Source organism: Clytia hemisphaerica, unplaced genomic scaffold (genome assembly GCF_902728285.1).
Source record: "Clytia hemisphaerica strain Z4C2 unplaced genomic scaffold, Clytia hemisphaerica genome assembly, whole genome shotgun sequence".
NCBI lineage: Eukaryota > Metazoa > Cnidaria > Hydrozoa > Leptothecata > Clytiidae > Clytia > Clytia hemisphaerica.
Genome location: NW_027104261.1, coordinates 93344 through 117029, shown reverse-complemented (window position 1 = coordinate 117029; position 23686 = coordinate 93344). Strand labels below are relative to the sequence as shown.

Genomic DNA, 23686 nt, shown 5'->3' with positions numbered 1-23686 from the left:
AGATTTTTTTTTAAATCTATCAATGATTTTATGAGAGGGGGCCCTTAAAAATGTAGGATTTTGTGCTTGTTCCGGCAAGCTTTTTCTCATTTTGATCAACAAAGCTATTATCTCACAATAGAGCTGTTAAAAATCCAACACCTTTATATTCAGTTTTTTTATGAACTTAAATATTCCCATGAGTGCACACAAAATTAATCACTTTTTCCCATTGCAACCAAGGAGCCGTTTGCTTCCGATGATTAGGTACAATGAAATAAAAGTCATTTATTCTCCATCTATTTCTTATTACCTCCATGGTGTGACGTTGGTTGTTGTATTCAGATGTTCAAGTTTTCCTTGACTAACATGATTTATAAAGCAAACTTGAATGAGATTATTTGCTTTAAATGATCAAATTCCAACCATACTAGAGAACAAACAGCTGGTTGCTTCCACGGTTAATTTTTCAAAACTCTTAAAATTGAAAGAAATTTTAATGAAATTTTTCGTTTTTTGAGAATTGCTATAACTTTCAGATCAAATTATCAGTTTTGGTAAAAGTCAATTTTGGTTGATAAAAAGCTCCTTTTAAGGGCTATCTTCTCAACGTTACCAGTTTAATTAAATTAGCTTCTTGATTCAAATTGCAGCCAAATAAACCATACTTAAAACACAAACGAAGCTTCCATTTCAAATAGCACTTAACATTCTTTTTAGCTTCAAAATTTATGAATATTTTCATCGTAAGAAATTTTGCTCTTCTTTTTCGTGGACTATTGTAATTGAAAATTTTCACAATAATATCAAAATACTTTCTTCTTTCCTCTATTCATCATTCTCTCCAAGGTTCAATAATATAATGACACCTTCCCGCGAACTACGCGCCAAAGCTATCAATTTTGTTTCACAGTGTTTTTCTAATATGAGCAAAATCTTTTTTTCTATATTTTCATTTTCTTCTTCTTTATTCATTCTTATTTCATATATTTTCTTATTAATTTTCTTCTTTTTATAATTTTTCATGTTTTTCTCTTTCATCTTCAATATTAATTTAAGACTGGAACATTGCGATCGTTTTTCCCTTATTTTTTCTCACAATATTTTTTTTTCATCAATAATTTTTGTTATACTTTTTAATTTTCATTTTCTTGAATAGGGAAATGAATAGAAGTGTGTGTGTTTTTTCAAAAATCTTCAAAACTACAAATTTTCGCGATCCTGTCGCTAATGTTAGGCACTTCATGTTGATGTTGGTCACGAAATTCATTTCAAAAATCTATTTACATAAAATGTATTTTAAAATTTTGAAACTACATGATAGTCGGAAAGTTCATTAAAAGAGACCCCAGTCATCTTTCAAATCAATTAACAACAAAATTCCAAATCACTTTATCACAAGTTAAATTTCCTTTCTATCACGATCACGTTAATCACGTTGGTTCATCTGATCACGCAATCACGCACTTTAAATCCTTAAATCACGAAATCACGAGCTTGAAAAACGCCAAATCACGTATGACGTCATCACGAAAACCGCTGTTAGAGGAGGCTTCTTAAAACATCCAAATAAAAATAAAAAAGAACCATGTAAAATTGCACCCTAGAAATATTGAAAACATCAAAAGGTGCAATTATTACAATTTATACACCATCACGAAACTGTTAAATAACCTACAATTTTAGGAATATGAGATTTTATTACCGTGTGAGTATCACGCACAGCGTATTTACATATCATGATGTGAAGACAAATCCCGATTTCATTCAACGCGCACTCAGTGAGAACAAAAATAACGAAGGCGATCATTTTGCCGGGCCTGTGATTCCGCTACTCTATTAAAACTCTCCTCCTAGAGGTCTGCGATTTAGACTAGATATTATAATACGCTGAGCAGGAATGGCGTTGCAGCCGAGCCTTATTCTCATCGCAAGAATTTACTTTTTGTTTTTATTGAAGATGCATACTTTAGAAGAAAAGTTTCTAAGCTTTAGCTTAAAAGTATTTTGTTGTAATAAAAGAAAAATGCATCCTATGTAGGCTAAGAGAATAGCCCTATGATATGCCCGGGGGTACTACCCTTTCCCCGACCGGTCGACTGTGGTGTACCGCTGAGGTGACCCTACGTGGGGGACACGTTTTTTAAATTTTTTTATCAAACTTTGCGAAAAAAGTGATCCTGAAGGGCTGAATTTCCAAAATTTTCTCAAATTTACCATCTTTCCAAAATTCCCCAAAAAATAAAGCTACCCTACAAGGGACTGAGTTTTCGATTTTTACGACCCTTCCTCTGCCCTGCATCCAGGAGCACATCCCCACACCTTTTTTCTGCTTTTTGCCCAAGTATTCCCCCCGGATGCTATGAGGGAGCGGATGGCGGTACGGGAGCGATGCATCCACGACCCAAAACTTTAAAAAATAAAAAGGTGAATAAGATAAAAATATAAGTTCAAAAAATTAAAACAGGTGCGAAATCGGAATATTTTGACATATCTTTCCGGGTTAATCGGATTTACGGTAACAATAACACTGGTCTCGATGTCCCACAGTTTTAAATATGTATTTTGTATTCCACCGAAAAAGTCATCAAGGCAAATTTTGAGGCTTGGATTTTGGAAGCTTGAAATTTGTCACACACCTGGTAACATTTGACCTCTGGCAGTGACCTGTCAGCCTGTTAACCTCTCAATTTACTAGCCAAAGGTATTTTGAAGTAGCTATCATTATTTATAAGGATAGGGAAAAATGTTTCAGTTTAGACATGTACGAAAACTTAGGCAATCTATTGCAATCTTAAAGAAGACAACAACTGCAACACATCAACATCAGGTACATACTTTTTTACCTCTTACTTTCTGTATACATCGTTCATCATTTTGTTAAGTTAAGCCTTTTTTACCTCCATCATATATAGGAATAAAGGATAGAGTGAATTAGGCTGGGAATATTTGGTTAGTCCAGACCCGATCAATCGAACTTGTCGAACCAATCGAACAATCGAACTACTCAAACTCCATCGAACGATTAAAGTTCGATTAAAAAAATTAATCGAACTCTAAGATTTTTTAAAAGATTGTGAGTGTTCGATTAAGTTCGATCAATGGGTTTCGGTTCGATCAGTTCGATAAACCAATTTTGTTCGACAAGTTTGTGCTGCTATGCTCCGCCACCGTATATTAGCTTCTTTTCAAAGCCAAATTCGGAATGTAAATCGGGAAATTACTTCCGATAACGGATTACACACTTTTCCTGTATCCTTATAGCGCCAGAGGCAAGGTTTGTTGGGGCGTAGACAGTATTCCGCCACTCGGCCGCGCGCGAAATCGCAACAGAGGGGGCTACGGACTTTATTCCGGATAGACAAATATCCGGGTACAATAAACGTCAAGCTGTTAAGTCCGGGAACTGTCGAAATGGCAATCAAAGTTTTTGCAAGCGAGGGAAATCATCGAACTAATCAAACTTTTTACTGACCGAACGAATCGAACTGCTACACCTTCGATAGGTGTTTGATTTGGTTCGGTAATCGAACAGCTATCGTTCGATAGGGTTCGATGAAGTTTGATTAGTTCGATAATCGAACAGTTCGATTGACACCGCCTGGCTTAGAGAAAAGAATAATATATGAAAGCTTAAATCACTGATTGAAAAGGATTATTCCTCTCTGACTACTAAGCAAAGAAAAACAGTTTCAACCTTTCTATAAATTTCAGCTGATAAAAAGGGTCTTGGAATTAGAGGAGGGGTGTCGCATAGTTGCCAACTTATGAGAATGGAAATGCGGGACAACGAGCAAGCGGAGCGGGCAAGAAAAATCAAGCTGGGGTTTTTTTGGTGTGCTCTTAGAAAAATATTATGCCTGAAATGGCTAAAAACAATGCAAATTTAGAAATAAAGTGAAATTTTCAACCAGATAATCGTAATAGCAATACCGTCTTTAGCCGCGAATCAAGCGCATTAGCCTCAATAAATAATAGATGTACTGGACATTGTTCATGTAGTACTATTACATCTCTGTCCAGCGCCTATATCCGATGTATCAAATATGGACGCATGCAATTGGATGGACCGTTACGGAGCGAAGAGAAAAAACAAAGAAGTGAGTTTGTGCTTGTGGAAACATATTTTTAGTAGCATTTCTATATTTTTTCCAAGAGTTCTACGAATTTTCAAGTTTTCTCGAAAATGCAGGAAATCTAAGGTATGCGGGCGGAATTCGGGACAACAAGTTTAAATGTGGGACTGTCCTGCTCAATGCGGGACGGTTGGCAACTATAGTGTCGACATTAGACCAAGTTACAGTACAGTACTGTGTTCAAATTCTAAGCACTTCCAGGCAGGGTGTTAGAGAAATATAGTGATAGACTCTCTATCTTTATTCAAAATTTTTTGGTGGTCAAGGATTGGGGTGACAGTGTAGCTCTAGCTAAGAAGGCTGGGATCACAAATAACTTAAAACTTGTATATTGTCGCCGTCTGACCGAGTGATAATGTTTCTTACTCTTCCAAATCTTTTGAGTGGGAAAGTCACAAAATTATCAGAATTTTATCTAAGGCCGTAATCACAAATAACTTGTGTTTGCCTGTTCCTTTTTAGGTAAAGAAAATGAGTTCGTTAGACGGTCGGGGAAAAATAGTTTTTTCACACGCGGTATATATATATGGCCTGGGTCACCAATAAGTTGTGTTCGCGTCATTTCCAGCTCCAAAATATGAGTCGGTCAGCATCTTAAATCATCGGAAAAATTTGCTCTGAATATGGCGGTCGGGCGGTGCTAAAATCATCAGAAACATGCGATTTGTGCATAGGTTTATTCAGGCGACAAGAATCATCAAACCTGCAAGCTGAAATTTGATTAGGCGAACCCGAAAAAATTTTTTGTTTCCGGTCCACCGGCCGGGTGAAAATTTTTTTCGTCGTCACCCGGCCGCATTTTTTTTCGTACATCATCGTTAGGGTTAGGGTTAGTTTGTTTGTTTGGAAAACTTTTGTGAATCAGTTTTTGAGGTGTATGATTTATCGCACGTGATATTTTATATTCTACTGTAAAATGCTAGCCTAGAAATCACTTGGAATAAAGGTTTTATCCTGATCATTGTTATAGAAATGAAATCTTATTCATCTCAAACTAAACCCTGCATTGTTTTTGTTAATCCTTGCTTGCAACTCAACTTTTAAGAATGTTTTTTTTTTATATACAACTTGCTTTTTATAAAAGAATCATGCTGATTTGTGAGTAAAATAAATAGAAACATTCACAAAGTGGGGACTTTTCAGTTAGTAAACAGCTTTCTTTTTATAAAAGGAATCATGCTGACTTGTGAGTAAAATAAAAAGAAACATTCATAAAGTGAGGATTTAAAAAATTGGGGTAATCACAGTTTGGAGCCTTTAGCTCAATTGAAGATAGATATTCAAAATGAAAGAGAGTGTCCAGTTCTTAGAGATATTGTAACACAATTGAAAATATAAACAATGAAAATTAAGTATTTGAATAATCGCACGCCTAGACCACTATAAATCAAAATCTAGGCGTGCGATGATCACACGTGAATTTTTCTTATGCCGAAGCATAGGTTCAGCCCCCCCCTTATTTTTGGGGGGGGCTAAGAAATATTTTGGCCTTTAAAGAGCCTGGGGGCTAAAATTACCAAAATATTTGGGGGACCTAGATTATTGGGGGGAGCCTAGATGATCTGACTGAGACTCTGGGGGCTGTTCAGCTAAATTCAAAAGATATCTTATCTTACTATTAAATCAAATATAAAAAGCAAAAGACTTGTAAACATAAATATTAAAACAAGTAAAATTTAGTTTTCATTTATCAGTACTCGCATATATTTTTTATTGACTTCTCTCTACGGGGACGGGAGAACAATGTTTTGTTTTTGTTTATCTTGGGACCTGAAGTGTTAGGGGACCTAGCACAATGCAATTTTTTGGGGGGAGCTAAATTGTTGGGGGGACCTTACTTTGTTGGGGGGAGCTAGAAACCTGGCTGAAGCTATGCGAAGCCTGTAGCGGTGTCAAGTTACTGACAGATTTAGGTAAAGAAGACCATCATTTTAACTTCTACGAGTGCTTTAAAAAATCAAGTTTTGGGATCTAAATTTAGCAAAAAAAAATTTTTTGCGGCCGGCCGGGTGAGTGTTTTTTTCGTTACCCGGTGGACCGGAAACAAAAATATTTTTAGGGTTCGCCTTATTTTGCATATTGCGACCGCGCAAAAAGCAGTTGCATATAGCGCTTTTTAACGCAAAAAAATCTTTGAAAAATTGCGGATAAAAATCTTAAAAACATGCGATGATCAAAATGCTGGCTACGCTGAATCTACAAAATTCTTTGAATAATATCCAGACGGTGTCAATCGAACAACTTTGAACAAAAATTGCAATCGAACCAATCGAATATAATCAAACGAGATTGAATAATTGCGATTCGATTGTCGAACGCAATCGAATCTCAATCGAATGGCCAATTCTTTGGTAATATTCGATTGTGTTCGAGTAACGTTTGATTGGTTTGATTGATTGTAAATTACCTTCGATTGATCTTCGATTATTATGTTTGATTACAATTATGTTTGATAAGTTTGATTGCGATTAGATTAAATTTGATCACTTTTGAACGCGTAAGTACGTTATGAGAGTGAATAAAATCGAATATAATTGAATCAATCGAATGAAATCGAACATAATCGTTACAATATAGAATGGCAAATCCTTGGTAATATTCGATTGTGATTATTCAATTGTGTTCAATTGCATTCAATTGATTCGGTATTCAACTCATTCGATTGTCACCGTCTGGTAATATTTCTAAAAAATCTGACAAATTTTCTGACTTTCAGACTAGAAAAGGGTTGGATTTTTAAGATAAAAAGTGAGTCCGCCGGGGAACGCGAACACAACTTATTGGTGACCCAGGCCTATCTATCTCTGTTTTAATGACTAGGGAGATAATAACACAAACCTGCAAACCTATAGGGTTTGATATTATCTTCGTAAATCATTAATGGCGCAAAGGTTGAACAACATGAACACAATTTATTTGTGATCGCAGCCTAACTCATCATACAAAATCAACAGGAAACACATATTTGGACATGGTACCCTATGCTGCACGCAAGCACTTGGAAAAGTGGGACAAAAATCAGCATTTTTAAGTTTGCAAAAAAACGCCACATATACCGTGAGATTGGGTAACTTGTATCAGTGGGGCCAAAAAAAAAAGTAGTCTTGTTTCCGGAAATCGGCCGGGTGAACTTTTTTTTGGAAAAAAATATATCTCACCCGGCCGCAAATAGAAAAAAACTCCAAAGTGGACAAGGAAGAGAAGAAATTATTCAAGACGGTACTCCCAATATGCGACGAGTGCAAAGGTAACGGAAAAAAGTCATGAAGAGGGGTCCAATCCAAACCGCCAAAGCAAACAAACAGCGAGCTCGTCGCAATAAAAAAGATACATAAAGAGTTTATTTTCCATTTTACGATTTTACGATCTATTTAACGATTGTATTCAAAGATTTACGTATGTCACTTGTGTTTTGAAAAAGAAAATCTTCTGTCACAAATGTTTTCTACTTTCCTGTTTTATGTTGTTGTGAATAGAATTACCTTAGAGTACAGCTTCTTCTTAAAATTTCGTTTTTTCAAGTAAAGAGACATCGAACCTGGATTATTTTTTCGTACACGTCAATTAGAGTTTTTCTAGGAAAATTGAAAAAAAAAAAATTTTCCGGCCGCCCGGGTGAGATTTTTTTTCGTCACCCGCATTTCCGGAAACAAAACTACTTTTTTTTTTGGCCTGGAGGCTAACATGGGTAGAAAATGAAAATGACTACCCCGTGTAATATATGTTTTGGAGAACGCGACGGCCTATTGAATAACAAATTACTCCACATATGTGACCCCCCAAGCGATTTGGAGTACATTAAAAATGAGACCGGTATTGGTGCGGACAGATCGATAAAATGTGCGGCAAAAAAGCGGCGAAAAGATTACCGTGCGGTAAAATGATACCTTTATATCTACCAGAAATTATCCAAAAATCTTTCCCAGAAATTCCATTCAAACGCACTTGATCGGTCACTAAAGAGCACCATTAGAATGAGTGCGGTATTCAGTGCGGTCATGGTGCGGACATTTTGTTTTTATTGTTTTGCTTGTTTGAACTTGAGGCTGAAATTCTTACGGCAATCGAAAGAAATATAAACAAACAGCGGGGACCGCACCATCGTCCGCTTTCGTCGGTACTTTGTCCGCACAGACCATACGGTACTGTGCGGTCTTCTGGCCGCTTTTTTCAGTTTTTAGTCGCACAATTAACCAGTCCAAAAGCGGCAGAAGCATGACCGCACCAATACCGGTCTCATTTTTAATGTACTCCAAATCGCTTGGGGGGTCACATATCAATTATAACATGATAAATTATCTTGTTTCTAGGGAACTGTTGTGGAGTAATTAATTATTCTATAGGCCGTTGCATTCTCCAAAACAACTATTGCATTAGGAAATAGGATAATTGTTTGCAGAAAATTGGATACCCAAAGTTGGTCTAATGTTGATATTCCCAGGGGGGGGGGGGCACGCAGTTACTACAAGACAGTATGACACTTACTACCGTGGTGGTACTGTATTCAGAAGTTATGAAAACAGTTACTACACAGTGTAGTAACTGCTGTTTGGGGGTGGTGCCAAACACTAAAACTAGCACTTTTGGTGTAGTAAGTGCTTATATTTAATTCTTTTTAAAGAACTTTCAAAATTTTTCACAAAAAATGAAATTTTTTTTGTAAAAATTCTTTGTTAAAAAAATATTTTTGTTATAAATGTACGAAAAAAAATTTGAAATTTTTCTCAGACCCAACTTTGAAATTATGCTTTCCCTAATTATCATTAAAATGTTCTCAACAGCTGTTAACCAAATAAATTAAAAGAAAATCTAGCACAAAAATGGCATTAGGTTGAAAAATAATCGCAATTTAGGGTAATTTCGAGCATGTTTTTGATGATATCACTCAAAAACAGGGGTGGTACCTGGAAATCTTTTCTGAAAACAGTTACTACCAAGGTGTAGTAACTGCAAAGGGTGGTGGTCCTGAAAAAAAGTGTTGAAAAAGCACTTACTACACATCATGTCTTGTAGTTACTGCGTGCCCCCCTGATATTCCTCATAATTCTGACACCCTTTTTTTATAACTGAAAATAGAAATGCCATTTTTTTCTTTGCTTAGTGGTCAGAGAGGAAAAATCCTTTTTCAATTAGTGATTCCAACTTTCATATTATTCCTATCTGCTAAGAAAGTTGTCAGAATTAGACCAACTTATAGTAGATGATATTTTATTCCCATTTTTTCTAGAAAAAATGAAGTTACCGCTTCAATTTGATTGCAGCGCCATTATTAATTGTTATTTCTGACAAATTGAATTTTGTGAGTCTACTCAGTCCACTTATAGTTTCGATTCCCATTGAGGAATCGTATTCTGGTTTCCATGTTTCTACATGATCTTTTAGAGCTTTAGAGTGACTCTGTAATCTAAAATACTACATCCTGTTCTTTAGAATAAGAATTTTTCCACCCCTTCTTATTTTCCCAAGATTTCTCCCCCCCTCCCCCCTCAAGCTTAAATAATTGTAATTTGATGGATTTGATGCTAATAATTTTCCCTATGGTAGTTCTAATTCAAGAATAAATGGAAAAGATGGTTTCAAAGTTTTTTTAACTGTAATATTGCTGGTTGAAATTAATGAAGGAAAAACTAAGCATTTGATGCTATACACCCAAATGGTTCAAGCAATCAAATCTGTCAAACTGATCGAACCCTAGACCTTTTGCTAAACAGACTGTAATGCTGGATAATTAAAACTCTAGCATCAAACAAATGATCAGAAAAAAATGCACACTTTTCATAATTATGCAATAATAATCACCTCAAATATACTTAACCAGGAGTACCTAAATGCGAAGGGTCACCTAAATCTTTAGGGGGACCTAGAACCTGTGAAAGCCATGAATCTGCAAAAATTCAAAGCTCTATTGCTATTCCAAGTATTGTTATGTTTTCATGTGTAAATGTGCCTCACTATCAGAAACCCTTGACATCTCAGGAGGAATGATGTCAACGTTTTAAACCCAGGGGTTCCCAATTTGAATCTTTGCTCCTTCCAATGTTCTGTTAACTTTATAGATAGCTGAGCCAGCTCAGGCCAGCTGGTTGTGGACCCCGTGAAAACAATTTCTAAAATTAGCCTAGATTTCTGGGTTATCCACGTAAAATACTACCTATCTATCTAAAAATATGCAACAGTAAATAAAGAAAAAAATGCTTTCAGCTTAATAAATTGCTATGTAAGAATTCTCTTTTCTCTAGGTCCCATGTATGTCAAATGTTTTACAAAGATTTATGTCACAAAATGCAGCAGGTAAAATCTTATTATTATCAATTGCTTAAATACATGTTGCACTCAACACTAATATTATTTACTTGGATTTTGATTTCGTTTCTTACCCCACCTCTTATCTTAGGTGATGCAGCTTGTGCGTTTCGCAATGGTTTGGTGGTGCTTACTCTCCCCATGCCATCACGAAATGAGAAATGTGAATTTACTCTGAGACCTGTCAGCCACACTGTCAAAGATCTGGTCACCTTTGCTCAAGAAGAAGACAAAGGTACAATTGTGTGATATTTCTATCTAGCTTTTTTACTTAAAAGTAGTCATAGCTTCTAAAAGGGAACCTCTTCTCCATAAGTTACAGTGCTGCAAATAAGGAAATTTCAGTTGACCGGTAATTTTGTGAGCGTAGCAAAAGTAATTTTAAAAGTGGGTTCTTAGGGGCGGAGCGGAGTTTGAAATGCCCCTTCGATTGGCTTTTATGTTTTTTTTAAATGAATCCACCTTAAGATAATATTCAAAGTAGATTAAAAATTGGTGGATTAAAAATTACAAAAGAAGCCTATAAGACTTTTAACCGGACAAAGTGAACAAGTAAACTTCAGAATAACCGATAGAAACTACGAAGTGACCGGCAATTGCTGATGAAGCCTGCTTTACTCTTGGTGGTAACCTCCCTTACGATAATTCAATAAATGATAATTAATTTTCACTTAACTCATATTTGAGGGAAAGCCCCCTTCTTAGGAAGTAAGACCTAGTAGTCCATTCTTAGAAAATAGGAAACCAAAAGCCCCACCTAACAAAAGTTTTTTGAAAATTAAGGAAATAGATCTAGATGTCAACTTTGACATTATTAAAATCGGTTTCAATGTTGTGTTGAAGCAATTTGTACCAAGCATCTGATCTAATTTTTGAGATACCTTTAAATCTTAAGCCTCACTTTTCACAAAGACAGATTTTTACATGTTGTTCTATCCCCTTACTCACTCACCCTTTTATCTGAAAGAGTTCCACTCTTAACAAAAAGCCCGGTGAGGGGGGCACTTATATGATCTGGCCCACGTCATGTGCCGCGCTTAAGGGTGGGGTTTTTCAGCATCCCAAAATGCACTTTAAAGGGTGTGTTTCTGTGAGATCAGGGGGGGGGGTACAGAGGCAGGGTACTAACCCATAGGGTACTAACTTGATTTTTTAATACCTGTTGAGATAGCACTGCAATTTTAAAACAAATTCAAAATAATTGTTAAAAAGAAACTAAGGTTTTTACTTCTCGTTTGTTTGAAAAAGTTTCTATTGTCTGATAATTACAGCTGACAAGAATAATTTTCTCAGTTTTTCTTTGAAACAGAAAACTTCTCAAGCTTCTTCTTTCGTGCAGATTTACAGCTGAGAAATAAAGTGCTCTATAAGGTTTGGGTAAATCAAGAGGACATGCACTGAAAGGGTACCTTTTCAGCCATATTGAACTGCACTGTAAGGGTATGATTTTGAAAAGCAGATTTTGCGTGGCACATACCGTCGTTTCGAAATCGAGCGCCCCCCCCCCGGGATTCAGTGTTCTTCGATCTACTTTCCTTATTCTTAGATAAGCGTTTCCTTATGTCTAACATTCCCTAAATCTTTCAATATTCGTCAATAGGTATTGATCGTATAGCAGTGTATTCAATGGAGGGCGTTCGAATCTCACACGCCACTCCTATCGATATCCTAATGCAACAAGATTTCCAAATCAAAGTCAACGACAAAAGCTTCGATATCTTACCACCAAAACCAGGTATGAGCTTATATTCTGATTAAATGACTTTTAGACAAGATGCAAGATATTTCTCATTTGGAATGAAATTTCTGTTTTTCATCCAATACTTTCTTTTACCTTCACAGATATCTTATATAAAACATGTATCTAGTGTTTTATATAAGATATCTGTGGTTACCTTTCTCCCAGGAGCAGGAATACAATCTACTGAAGGAACAAAAACCATAAAGAAAAGTGGTTATTACCTTCCCTCTCTTTTCAAATTTTGATTTAAACTTTTCTTCAATCTGGTTTGCAGCGAAATAACTTTGCATCTCAATTTCGATCCCTACTAAGTGTGTATTTGCAATATTCAGCAGAATGTAAAGTAGATTGACTGATTTCTCTGAAAAGAAATTTCTTACACAATGTAAAATTCCGGGGGTGACAAAGTGGTTTCTTATGAGATGTAAGCATTGGTTGAGAAATAACAAGCAAAGCAAAATTTAGTGCACACTTATCGTGAATAGACTGAAGTAAATAGCTGAAAAAAAGATTTTAACTAGAAACTTTGCTATACTGGGAAAAACTGAACGTAATAGAAATTTAAGGGAACGACAAGTTTAAAGAGACCCCTCAGCGGTAATTCTGATCACGATATCACGCAAATCAGCAAAAAAATCGACAATCACGCATCTCTTTGAAAAAGTCCAGATCAGGTATCACGGATCAAAAATCTTTCAAATCACGATCACGTTTTGACCTCTCATCACGCAATCACGAAGAAAAAAAAATTCGAAATCACGTAATCACCGCTGCAAAAAAGGCATCATCACGAAAACTGTTTTAAAGAGAAACACATGATTCGAAAATGTCACTTTACAACTAATAGCAATATTCCATTTGAAAAACAATCCATGCATCCACCGGTCATCGCCTTCCTCATCACTCAAGAAATGAAAAGTTACTCATTGAACAAAAAAAAACGAAAAACGAAGAACAGTATAAAAAATATATCATAATATTTTTTTATCTTTTCGCTTTGTTTGTTTTGAGAAATGAAAATCAACAGCTTTCGCATGTTATTACATGATGAAAACACGTCATTCATAAAAAATATAAGAACACGAATTTTGGAATAGTTAAATGCACGTTGTTTTTTTATAAGAACAAACTATATAACAACATAAAGCTTCGATTGCTAAAATGTTAAGAACAAATTAAGAACATTTTAAGGCTTCGCGGACCTTAAAACACCCGATTTCAAAGGAAAAATGGACAAAAATATTTAAAAAATGGCGAAAATAAGAACATATTAAGAACATTTTTAGGCTTCGAAAATTTTGGATGTTCTTATAAAAAAAACGTGTAATACGTATTTTGAAATCCCCTATGGGTATCATGGACATCTTGAGGATGAAGCTGAATGTTTCGGGACCTTATGAAAAAAACGTTTGTGCCGTTTTCGAAGGGTTGCCATCTGGTCAGGTTGCACTTTAAAAAATGTTTGTTTGCTGTAATCCGACCGAGCCTACCTCGAAACTTACGGACCAAAAAAGATTATATTTTCTTTTTTCTATCTCAAGCTTGAGAAATGTGAATTCCCTTCTAACTCTTCCATTGCCATTCTCAAAAATACCCATAAAACTGAGGCAGCTTTTTTACTAAAAAATGCCAAAATTGACACGAAATTTATGATTGAAGACAAATGGTAGACAATTTAGATTCAAGATACACACTACGGGGTGTATCTTGAAAAAGAAAACTGTTCTCAAAGCATTGCCTTAGAAGGGTCTTAATTGTTTTAGATGCATGTTATTTGAAAACTTGATTATGGGAAAGCTAGACAGGAGATGAATATCTAGGGGTGTTTTTTTTTCATTTTTCAAAAATTTTGATTTTTGGGGCCGTGGGACGAGTTTTACGCCAAAACGAGGCTAGAACTTTGGGGCAGCCTGGAGACTTGAAAAAGTCGTCAAAATTGCTTAAACTAAGTTCTCAGTAATAATAAAGAATTTTGGCTGTTCAAAAATATTTTAGTTCTTGGGAAAATAAATTCTCTTAATGTACTAACATAGATTTTAAAGTTGGAGTTAGATTTAAATTTCCCGAAAGTATACCATAGTGGGCACCCCCCCTGGATTCTGGGGGGGGGGTTGAGGATTTTCAGATTTTTAAAAATAGGTGGGGGTTGGGTTGATGAGAAATTTCAGGTGGGGGTAACCCTATGTAGGTGGGGGTAACATTTTTCAGGTGGGGGTTGTCAAGTTTTCTGTATTTAACTTCGTTTGATTTTGTACTTTTTTGTCTTTTGCAACTTTCCACATACTATACTAAAGATAAAAATATAAACAAATGACTGTCATAAGTTCTGAAGGTTAAAAAGAGTTCATTTTTGGACCTACCTCCGGGTGCCCCGGTGGAGGTCCTATAAATTAACCCATGTCCGTTCGTTCGTTCGTCCGTCCGTCCGTCTGTTACCAGCTTTTCTCTGGATTGGCTCATTAGTTTTTTTTGATTTTTGGCACAATGATGCAAAATGGTAATGCCCAAAATGTGACGGAGCCCGATTTTCGAAAAAAAATTCATTTCCGGTCGAAAATGCTGGAAATATGCCGGAAAAACCGGTTTTTGGCATTTTCTCAAGATTTCATCATTAGTTTTTTCTGATTTTTTGCAAAAAGATGCGTATTAGCAATGCCAAAAACTTGGCTGAGTCCGATTTTTGAGAAAAAATCTTTTCCGGTCGATAATGCCGGAAATATGCCGGAAATCGCCATTTTTGCAGATTTTCATCGGACTTTTTCCTTATATTTCGTTGTTTTTTCACACAAAAACATTATTAATAGCAATGCCCACCATGAAACATGGTTCAATCGTCAATAGAACTGAGTATTGAAGCCGGAACTTTCTAAAAATCGCCGGAGCAGCCCATTTTCGCCGGAAAACGGTATTTCTTGATTTTCTCGAGCTGTGCTTTGTATTTTTTTATGAAATTTTGCACACTGATGCAAAATGATAATACCTAAAATGTGACGGAGCCCGATTTTCGAAAAACATTTTTTTCCGGCCGAAAAAGCCGGAAATATGCCGGAAATACTGGTTTTTTTTGGCATTTTTTTCTCGATATTTTATCATTAGTTTTTTCTGATTTTTTGCACAAAGATGCGTATTAACAATGCCCAAAACATGGCCGAGTCCGATTTTTGAGAAAAAATTTTTCCCGGCGGAAAATGCCTGAAATATGCCGGAAATCGCTGTTTTCTGGGTTTTCATTGGGCTTTTTCCTTTTAAATGGTTGTTTTTTCATTCAAACACATTATTAATAGCAATGCCCACCATCAAGCATGTTTCAATTTTCAATAAAATTGAATTTTGAAGCCGGAACTATTTAAAAATCTCCGGAACAATCTATTTTCGCTGGAAAGACAGTATTTCTTGAATTTCTCGAGCTGTACTTTATATTTTTTTATGAAATTTTTCACACTGATGCAAAATGACAATTCCTAAAATGTGACGGAGCTCGATTTTCGAAAAACATTTTTTTCCGGCCGAAAATGCCGGAAATATGCCGGTAAAACTGGTTTTTTGACATTTCCTCGAATTTTCATGTAATGCGTATTTGCAACGCTCTAAACATGGCCGAGTTCGATTGTTGAGAAAAATTTCTTCTGGTGGAAAATGCCGGAAATCGCCGTTTTTGCAGATTTTCATTGGATTTTTTCCTCATATTTCCAAATATTTTTCACACAAAAACATTATTGATAAAAATGCTCACCATCAAGCATGATTCAATTGTCAATAAAACTGATTTTTGCGAACTTTCTATTTATTTTTTTCCTTACAACCCTCTCCTCTCCCCCCATCAACAATCAATGATGAATTTCTTGCGTTATGCATTTTCGCTAAACGCTATATTTTCTGACAGATTTTTTCATTTTTCTCATCGCATTGCTATCTAACTTTCATCATCAGGTAGGTCCATTCAGCATCTAGCTTGTTTCTCCAGTCTTTTCCTTTCCAGTTTGTAGTCCTCAGGACTTTTAACTGGGATCTTTAGTGTTCCTAAAAGGAACAAGACCTCCAAATTCGAAGGTGTGATTCGATTGCGCCGTTTTGCGCATATGAGTTGGAGTATGGTGTAGCCCCGGGTTCGAAGATTTTACAAATTTAGGTGGGGGTTGCTGAAAAAGGTGGGGGTTGGGCTGATATGAGATTTCAGGTGGGGGTAACCCTATGTAGGTGGGGGTGACCTTTTTCAGGTGGGGGTTGGAGGGGTGTTGCCCACTGTGTATACTTGCTATTCATTTTGGTTTTTTCCATCTCATATTCTTTCAGCTCGGATTATATGCACTTAAAACTAGCATTGAAATCTTTATTAAATAAGAGATATATCTTTTGTGACTTCAATAATCTGTTTTAAAGTTGGTTTGTTTTGCTACAATCGGGCCTTTGAATAATTTGAAGCTACTGAAGTTGAGCCCAGTGCGTTGTGCACGTTCGACTAATGATTTAGCACTGCCCAGAATTACTAAATAAAATAAAAAAGATTCAGAAAGCTATCTACAAAGTTAAGTCCATTTAAGAAAATTCATTTTTTTGGGATAAGTGGGTCTTGATCGTCGGTCAGGTGGTAATTTTCATCATCAGATGGTACAGGTGATACTCTTGGTGACGCTCTTACGCTTCTCTTGTAGTTTGGTACTGAAAGACTCAGCTCGTGTGCCATCTCTGCGTTATCGAATGCATCTTCTCCAAGAGTTTTCACAACCTGCAAATCACCAAAATACCAAAAAGAAGTTGATACCAACATTTTCCGGGGTAGGGTATTCAGGCAAAATGGGTGCTGGGTATGTACGAGCCTTAAGGGATCCTTTTTCACACCTTCGGTAGTCTCTTAAAGGGGTACAAAACTCATTAAAAAGCAAATTGAGTCTCTGTAAGGGTCCAAAATTCACGAAATCGACAATTTCCTCTCTTAAAGGGTCGTGATTTTCAAAAATCTGGACAAAAATCGAGTGAAGATCGACAAAAAGTTTGAGAAAAGTCTCTCTAAGGGTCGATTTTCGATTTGCGATTTTTGGCTCGGACATACCCGTCACCTCGCAAACCTAGTACCCCACCCCGGGCAACATTGGTCTTAAATCTCTGTACTTCTTGTATTTGACCAATAGGGAGTAGTCATTAGCGCGCTGTTTTGACTATTGAGATTTGTTGCTTCCACTTAAACGGCCCGTAAAAGTTATAAAAAGTCATAAAAGTACGACGCGCTTTCACAACCTATAAAACATCAAAGAAACAGCCGTGCTGTAATACATTGTTTCAACCTAAGTTTTGAAATGTTGAGTAAAATTCTGAGGCGTTTATACCTGGTAGGGGAAAACCTAGTCGTGGAAAATCTTTCGTCGGTGAAATTCTCGTACGCAGGAAGAAACAGGTCCACGCACAATAACAAAAAAATCGCGATTATTATTAAAGAATGGGCTCTTCCAGAAAAATTTGAATATGGGGGGTGGAGGATATAACATTTTTTTGAAATTTACCCCCGTGAATTATGACCCCCGGTCAACAGATCTCCCCCCCCCCGGAAAAGCATCAGTTGACCCCCGCACATTCAAAATTACTCCTAAACAGAGCAAGTTTGCCCCCAAAACAAGGCAAATTTTGCAGATTTTTCACTACCCCCGGACAAAATATCCAATACATCCTCCACCACCCATGTATAAAAATTTTCTAGAATACGGCAAACCTCGTGTTCTTTTTCACCAATGACCAACAATAACTCCGGTGTAATGCTCCACGTCATAACCTGGTTGTTCTTCTTACCACTAGTTGACACACTTGGTTCTTCTACCAACGCTTTGTTCAATTCTCTCCATAATTCTTCGTATTCTCGCTCTGTCTCCGCTCGAACCATTCGCATCATGAGTACTTGAATGAGAATTTAGTGTGTAAAATGATACACTTTTTTGACCGTAGTCGCGCGGTCAGGCGCGTATCACTTAATTATTTAATTATCCCCCGAAACTCGATCCAATCCTTTTTGACACCTTTTTCTATTGTCTATAGGTGCGAAAAAAAGACTGGGATGGTTTTAGGGTGGTAAAACGGACAATAAAAAGGCCCGCGCGGCAAATGGTGGCTACGGTCGAAAAGGTGTATTTAATTTGCATTCGTGATTCATTGTTATCATTCTCATCAGGAAAACACGTTTTTGTAATTTTACAATCGTTCCGAGGCCTCTCCAGTTTACAAGTTGTTTCAAACAAAAATAAAATCTTCATGAGCTTATTCAGGGGAGGCAATAATTTTGCATCGTTTGCCGCTTCAGAATGCTATTATGTTAACCAATTCTGACGGGGTATTTTCTCTGTTCCGTCGACGATTGTCAAGGCTCTGTCGATATCTAGACTGGTAATTTTAATGAGTGGATGCTTCGTCGACTTTAATTTTGCTGAATAATCTCGGAGTTTTAGGTCCCCTAGGGGACCATCACTCTTAAATCGGGAAACGAAAATTCAAAGTCATAATTTAGTGAAAAAATCATTGAGAAGTGTGCTTAATCGGCTGCAGAAAATTCGCAAGGTTTGTAAAAAAAACCTATTCCAATATTCTGAAAATAAACCCAATAAAATTCATTGTTCGACTTGGTTTAAAGACAGTTATTTACCTTTGAATTCTTTGGCAGAGAAATCGTGTTTTTGTCTGCGATCGTGTGGCTTGATGAACGCAATAACGGTTGAAATTAACGTGTTCGCTGCTGCTATGCCCGAGATCGCAAATGTTGGAACTGCCTGTCGAAAGAACAATAATAGTTTAATTGTATTTTGAAAATGAGTTTCAGAATATGGAGGTTTCTTTCGGGCCCACTTTTGGTTATATGTAGACCAAATGATATAAAAAATCTGAGCATCGTTTACCCCATCGTTTTTATATTAACTCCTTAAAAAGGTGTCGCCTTAAAGGCAATCCAAACGCCTTTCAAGAATATTTTTAAGTTTATTATTGTACTTATTTTGTTTACTGATAAAGAGGAAAAATTTAGAATATTTTGCTTCATAAATAACTTTTTGTATAACTCTCTCTAATTCGAAATTCAATTATCAAATCTTCTTCGAATTAAAGAAAGTTTCAAAATCGATAGTATTTTATATTATTTTTCAGCTACTATCATAAAAAAAACTTATTAAAATGGATAACTGAACAATCATGTTCCTTACCATAGACTTAAAAAGCCCGAAAGGCTAGATGCCGTGCTTTGGCTGAAAAGTTGTGCCGAGGTTAGGTAGGAAATCCTACCTAGGTCACGTGACATTACAATAGAATTTTAGTGCTTAACCAATAAGAAGCTTCGCTGGTATTCGAAAACAATAGCAGCAATATTTTTTGCGATATTCCTTATTTTGTTTGGAAGAGCACGACATCCTTCGGGCATTACAGAAATTTGTGGTTCTTACCTTGATCAATGAAAGGAAAGTAGTTGCTGCACCTAAGAATATGGTCAACAAACTGAACACTGTATGAACATTGTCCCAATAGTTTGCTTCTCGCTCATGTGCTTTACTCTTTGTCTCTGTCACCTCAATAAACCTGTTCCAGTTTCTACGCATTCTGCAAACGTCAAATCAAGACGTCTTTAAAAAACTGTCCTTTATGGTATGTATATAACTCAACTAAAGCCGTGTTTGAATTTTATATTAATTCGAGCTTCAATTCCGTCTTTTTACACGTAAACTTAAAACTATAGCCGTGTAGTATTTCGAATGAAAACCTTTCGCTATTCCAGTGATGCCAGATTCTTCTACGATTATGATAGCATGTTTATTCTTATACTCTTAGTGTCTTTTATCTTTTATTTTCCGGTAGTTTTCAACTTCAAACTTATCATAAAAATAGTCTTTCCTCGAAAGTGAAGGCGTCAATGATATGAATAAAAAACAAACAATCTAAGAATAATGGTTTCATAGCAATCAGTAAAATTTTATTGATAATCAATTTTGCTAAAATCTACAAAAACATTCTTCGTAAATAAAAATGCCGTCCAAATTGTTGAGTAATTTTAAAGCACAGTCAAGTTAAAAGGACTGAAAGGGACAGATTCTCTTCCAATAAAAAATATCAACCTTTGCGGTGAAATTTTTGTAATGGACTAAGCTGACCCGTATTTTTTTCTAGAGCGATCAATTTCTTACATAGATTTACTTTTCATCCAGCATTTGTATGAAAACGATACTTACCTTTCCGTCTTATTTCATTCCAAGACCTTTGTGTGCGTTCACTGGGTTCGTTCGAGCTCCCCAGCCGAGTCAGATCAATAATTTCTAAAATGGAACTTAAAAGTTTTGTTTTCAAATAAGAGTGATATCGTTTGCTTACTCATAAATTTTAATTGACAAGCTTTTTCACATTAAATTGACACAGATGTGGAGCAAGATTGGTCGTAAAGAGGAAAAGAAAAGCATTTTTTTGCTTATATCAGCATAATAAACAATAGGCAGACACTGTCCTGATATGAAACGGAAACACTTATGTAAAAATAAAACCTTTAATGCATCTCTACTTGATGCTCGGCAACTAAAAAGACTGATCAAGGGTAAGTTGAAAAATCCAAGGAAAGGAGTGGCGCCCTGCCCTTCTTTCGGGTAGACGGGCTAGAGAAAAGGGAGCCTTCGGGTAGACAGGCTAGAGAAAAGGGAACCTTCGGATTGCCCTAGACTGAGGTCGCAAACTAAAACTTACTTAGTTTTCTTACAATATATTTATTTTTCCAGAACAATTTCCAGTGGTATTAGACGACCAGATGTCAAGCACCAAGAACTTGATCAGCCAACTTTACACTGATATGAACGTTGATGAATATAAGGTAGGATCCTTTATGTGTGCTTTTGGTCTCGATGACCTAACCCGTACGTCATAGTGTGAAGATTTTGTTCCAATATTTAAAGGCATTGACGAAATAAAAATTGACCCTTTAATTCGATCTTCAAGCGACAAATATCTTTTTCGAATTGAAGAAAGATGTGTCTTATCCAGCTACGAGAACAAATAATATATGAGTTCAAATTATAGAAAGATTCGAATTAAAGTGGCTCGAATTACAGACAACGGATGCTGCCCTGCCTTTCTAAAATATGGCCTGCTCCATAAATATAAATAGCCTCTTATATAACTCGCACACAGTTGGCTCTCTCTCTTAATCGTTCTTTGATGGTCAAATAATCTCTGTTCAGGTAAGGGGACCAATATTTTAGTTTGAATTATAGAGATTTGACTGTACAGTAAATTCTCGCTTACTCGAACCTATATTATTCGGATCTTTCTATAATTCGAACTTGTTTCCAGTCCCCCGTCAAGGAGAAATCCTCTTAAAATACTTTTTATAATTCGAATCTCTCTGTAATTCGAACAAATGAAATTCCCCATTCCAGTTCGAATTAGCGAGAGTCTACTTTAATATTATTCTCACTATATCGCACAGGACAACCAAAACGGACATTGACGGAAAAAAAATCTGCAACTCCCCCACAGTCAAATCTCTTTTCAGATTAGGGGACAAATATTTTAGATTTAATTATATATAGAGGGTTGACTGTAATATCATTTCCATTGTCTCATTTTACAGGACAACCACGAACGCGCTTTGAAAGTTCATTTGGAAACGTTAAAGAACGAATTGTCACCATTGGAACATCAGAAAGCATTGATTGATGAACGCGCTGCTAAGAGAACCACTTTTCTTGTATGGGCTGGTCTAGGTAAACCACCATTTGATCTATTTCAAAATTACTGTTATCAGCAGTTGAGTGTACATAGACTGGATCAAAACCTGGCTAAATTTTATTATTTTATAGTTTTTGACGACGCTAAATCCAGTCTGTAAAATTGAACATAAGCTCGTTTTTTTGTTCGATTTGTAACTGTTAATGTTCACGTCTCACTAAAACGGCTTCGCAAGATCTCGGTAAAGTCTATTTATTGTGTAAGTGATATTTGATGGTTCTAGACCCCCGGGGTCGGCATTGACCTTGACGGCTGACGGAGACAAAAAATCGGAAAAGTTTCCCAGTGGCATGTGGCAAAAATGACTAAAAGTAAAGAGTTTATACCGTTTAAACTTTCTTTAAGTTAAAAAGTTTCTCTTTACTCGTTCAGGTTACATGGCATGGCAGTTCGGGTTCTTGGCCCGTTTGACGTGGTGGGAATACTCATGGGATATCATGGAACCCGTCACTTATTTCGTCACGTATGGTACAAGTTTGATCATGTATGCATACTTCGTTCTCACAAGAGAGGTAGGTGATTCTTTAAATAAAATGTTTTCCTCATACACGTTTTTTTATAAGAACATCGAAAATATTTGAAGCCTTCGGATGTCTAAAAATGTTATTTCACCTTTTTTTTAGCTTTTTTTTAGCTTTTTTTTTCATTTTCCTAAGAAATTGAGTGTTGTAGGGTCTACAAAGTCTTAAAGTGTTCTTAACTTGTTCTTAACAATATGGCCATCGAAGCCTCATGTTCTTATATAGTTTGTTCTTATAAAAAAGATGTAGTTCATATTCCATTAGATGAGATGTAAGTTTTTCAGGTGTTGCGAAAGCTATGTAACTTGATGAAAATCTGTCGAAATGTTATGGAAGCAAGGGCTCGAATCGATTATATAGGCGATTCCTATGCAAATCGAACACATTCCATAATACGTAAATTAGTCAAATTGAAATCACACAAAAACTGTTTACAGTAAACTCTCGCTTACTCGAACTTCTATTATTTGAGGTATAATTCGAACTTGATTCTAGTCCCAGTCAAGGAGAATAACTCTTAAAATAAAATAAAATACTTTCTGTAATTCGAATCTTTCTGTTATTCGAACAAATAAGACTCCCCGTTGGGGTTCGAATTAGCGAGAGTTAACTGGAGTTAACTTTACATTTTTATTTTTCATCTTAGGATTGCAACTATCCAGAAGTGAAAAGACGTTCACATTTGTTGAACTTCTACCGAGAAACTGAAAAACAGAAATTCAACGTCAACTCTTACAACGCCAAGAAAGAAATGGTCGCAAAGTTGGAAGAAGAATTGGAGCTCTTGAACACGTATCCTTTGGCTGCTGGTAAGAAGCAAATATCCGAGTAAAGTAGGCTACAATCTCTTCTATAGCCTAAGCTCTAAAGGCTTGACAATCAAAGTCCATCCTGTCCGGTCGGTATTTTTGATAACGAAAGAATGCGTCGCAGACGGAAGGAAACGTGAAAGGTATGCGATTTTGATTATAAACACTAAACTATTTTTTCATTGATTTTTTCTGGGTATTTCTTTGTTGGTTTCCGTTTGTTTTTGATACCAAACGCGATGTTGTATGGTAGTATATATTGAATATATAGGAAAAATTTCGTTTTCATACACCCTTTCCTTCATGGGCAATTAATATGAAAGTACAAAAATTATTTTTTTGTAAAAGTTAGTTTGTTTGTAAATGTTGAATAATAATTTTTTTTTGAATACGATTTGAAAGGTTTTCAATACACACACACTTCGTCCTTCGCACTTTAACTCTCTCTTTCCAGGATGTCAT

General features: G+C 36.1%; 2 protein-coding genes across 2 annotated transcripts in view; one reads left to right on the top strand and one right to left on the bottom strand.

The window, feature by feature from the left end:
- Positions 1-2570: 2570 nt before the first annotated feature.
- LOC136816620 (calcium uniporter protein, mitochondrial-like) overlaps positions 2571-23686 on the top strand; it is a gene marked incomplete in the record, with an annotated part of 28280 nt that continues 7164 nt past the window's right edge. Inside the window, 8 exon segments of the mRNA XM_067072959.1 lie at positions 2571-2809; positions 10355-10406; positions 10510-10653; positions 12019-12153; positions 20886-20977; positions 21737-21869; positions 22267-22406; positions 23062-23224. Of these exon segments, the coding sequence (XP_066929060.1) occupies positions 2726-2809; positions 10355-10406; positions 10510-10653; positions 12019-12153; positions 20886-20977; positions 21737-21869; positions 22267-22406; positions 23062-23224 (943 nt within the window).
- LOC136816622 (uncharacterized) lies at positions 16530-19977 on the bottom strand. The gene is made up of 4 exons (XM_067072960.1): positions 19572-19977; positions 18785-18908; positions 17864-18045; positions 16530-16885 (listed from the first exon to the last, which is right to left on the bottom strand). Exons 1-4 carry the CDS (start codon positions 19722-19724, stop codon positions 16706-16708), a joined length of 639 nt encoding a protein of 212 aa, XP_066929061.1. The 5' UTR covers positions 19725-19977; the 3' UTR covers positions 16530-16705.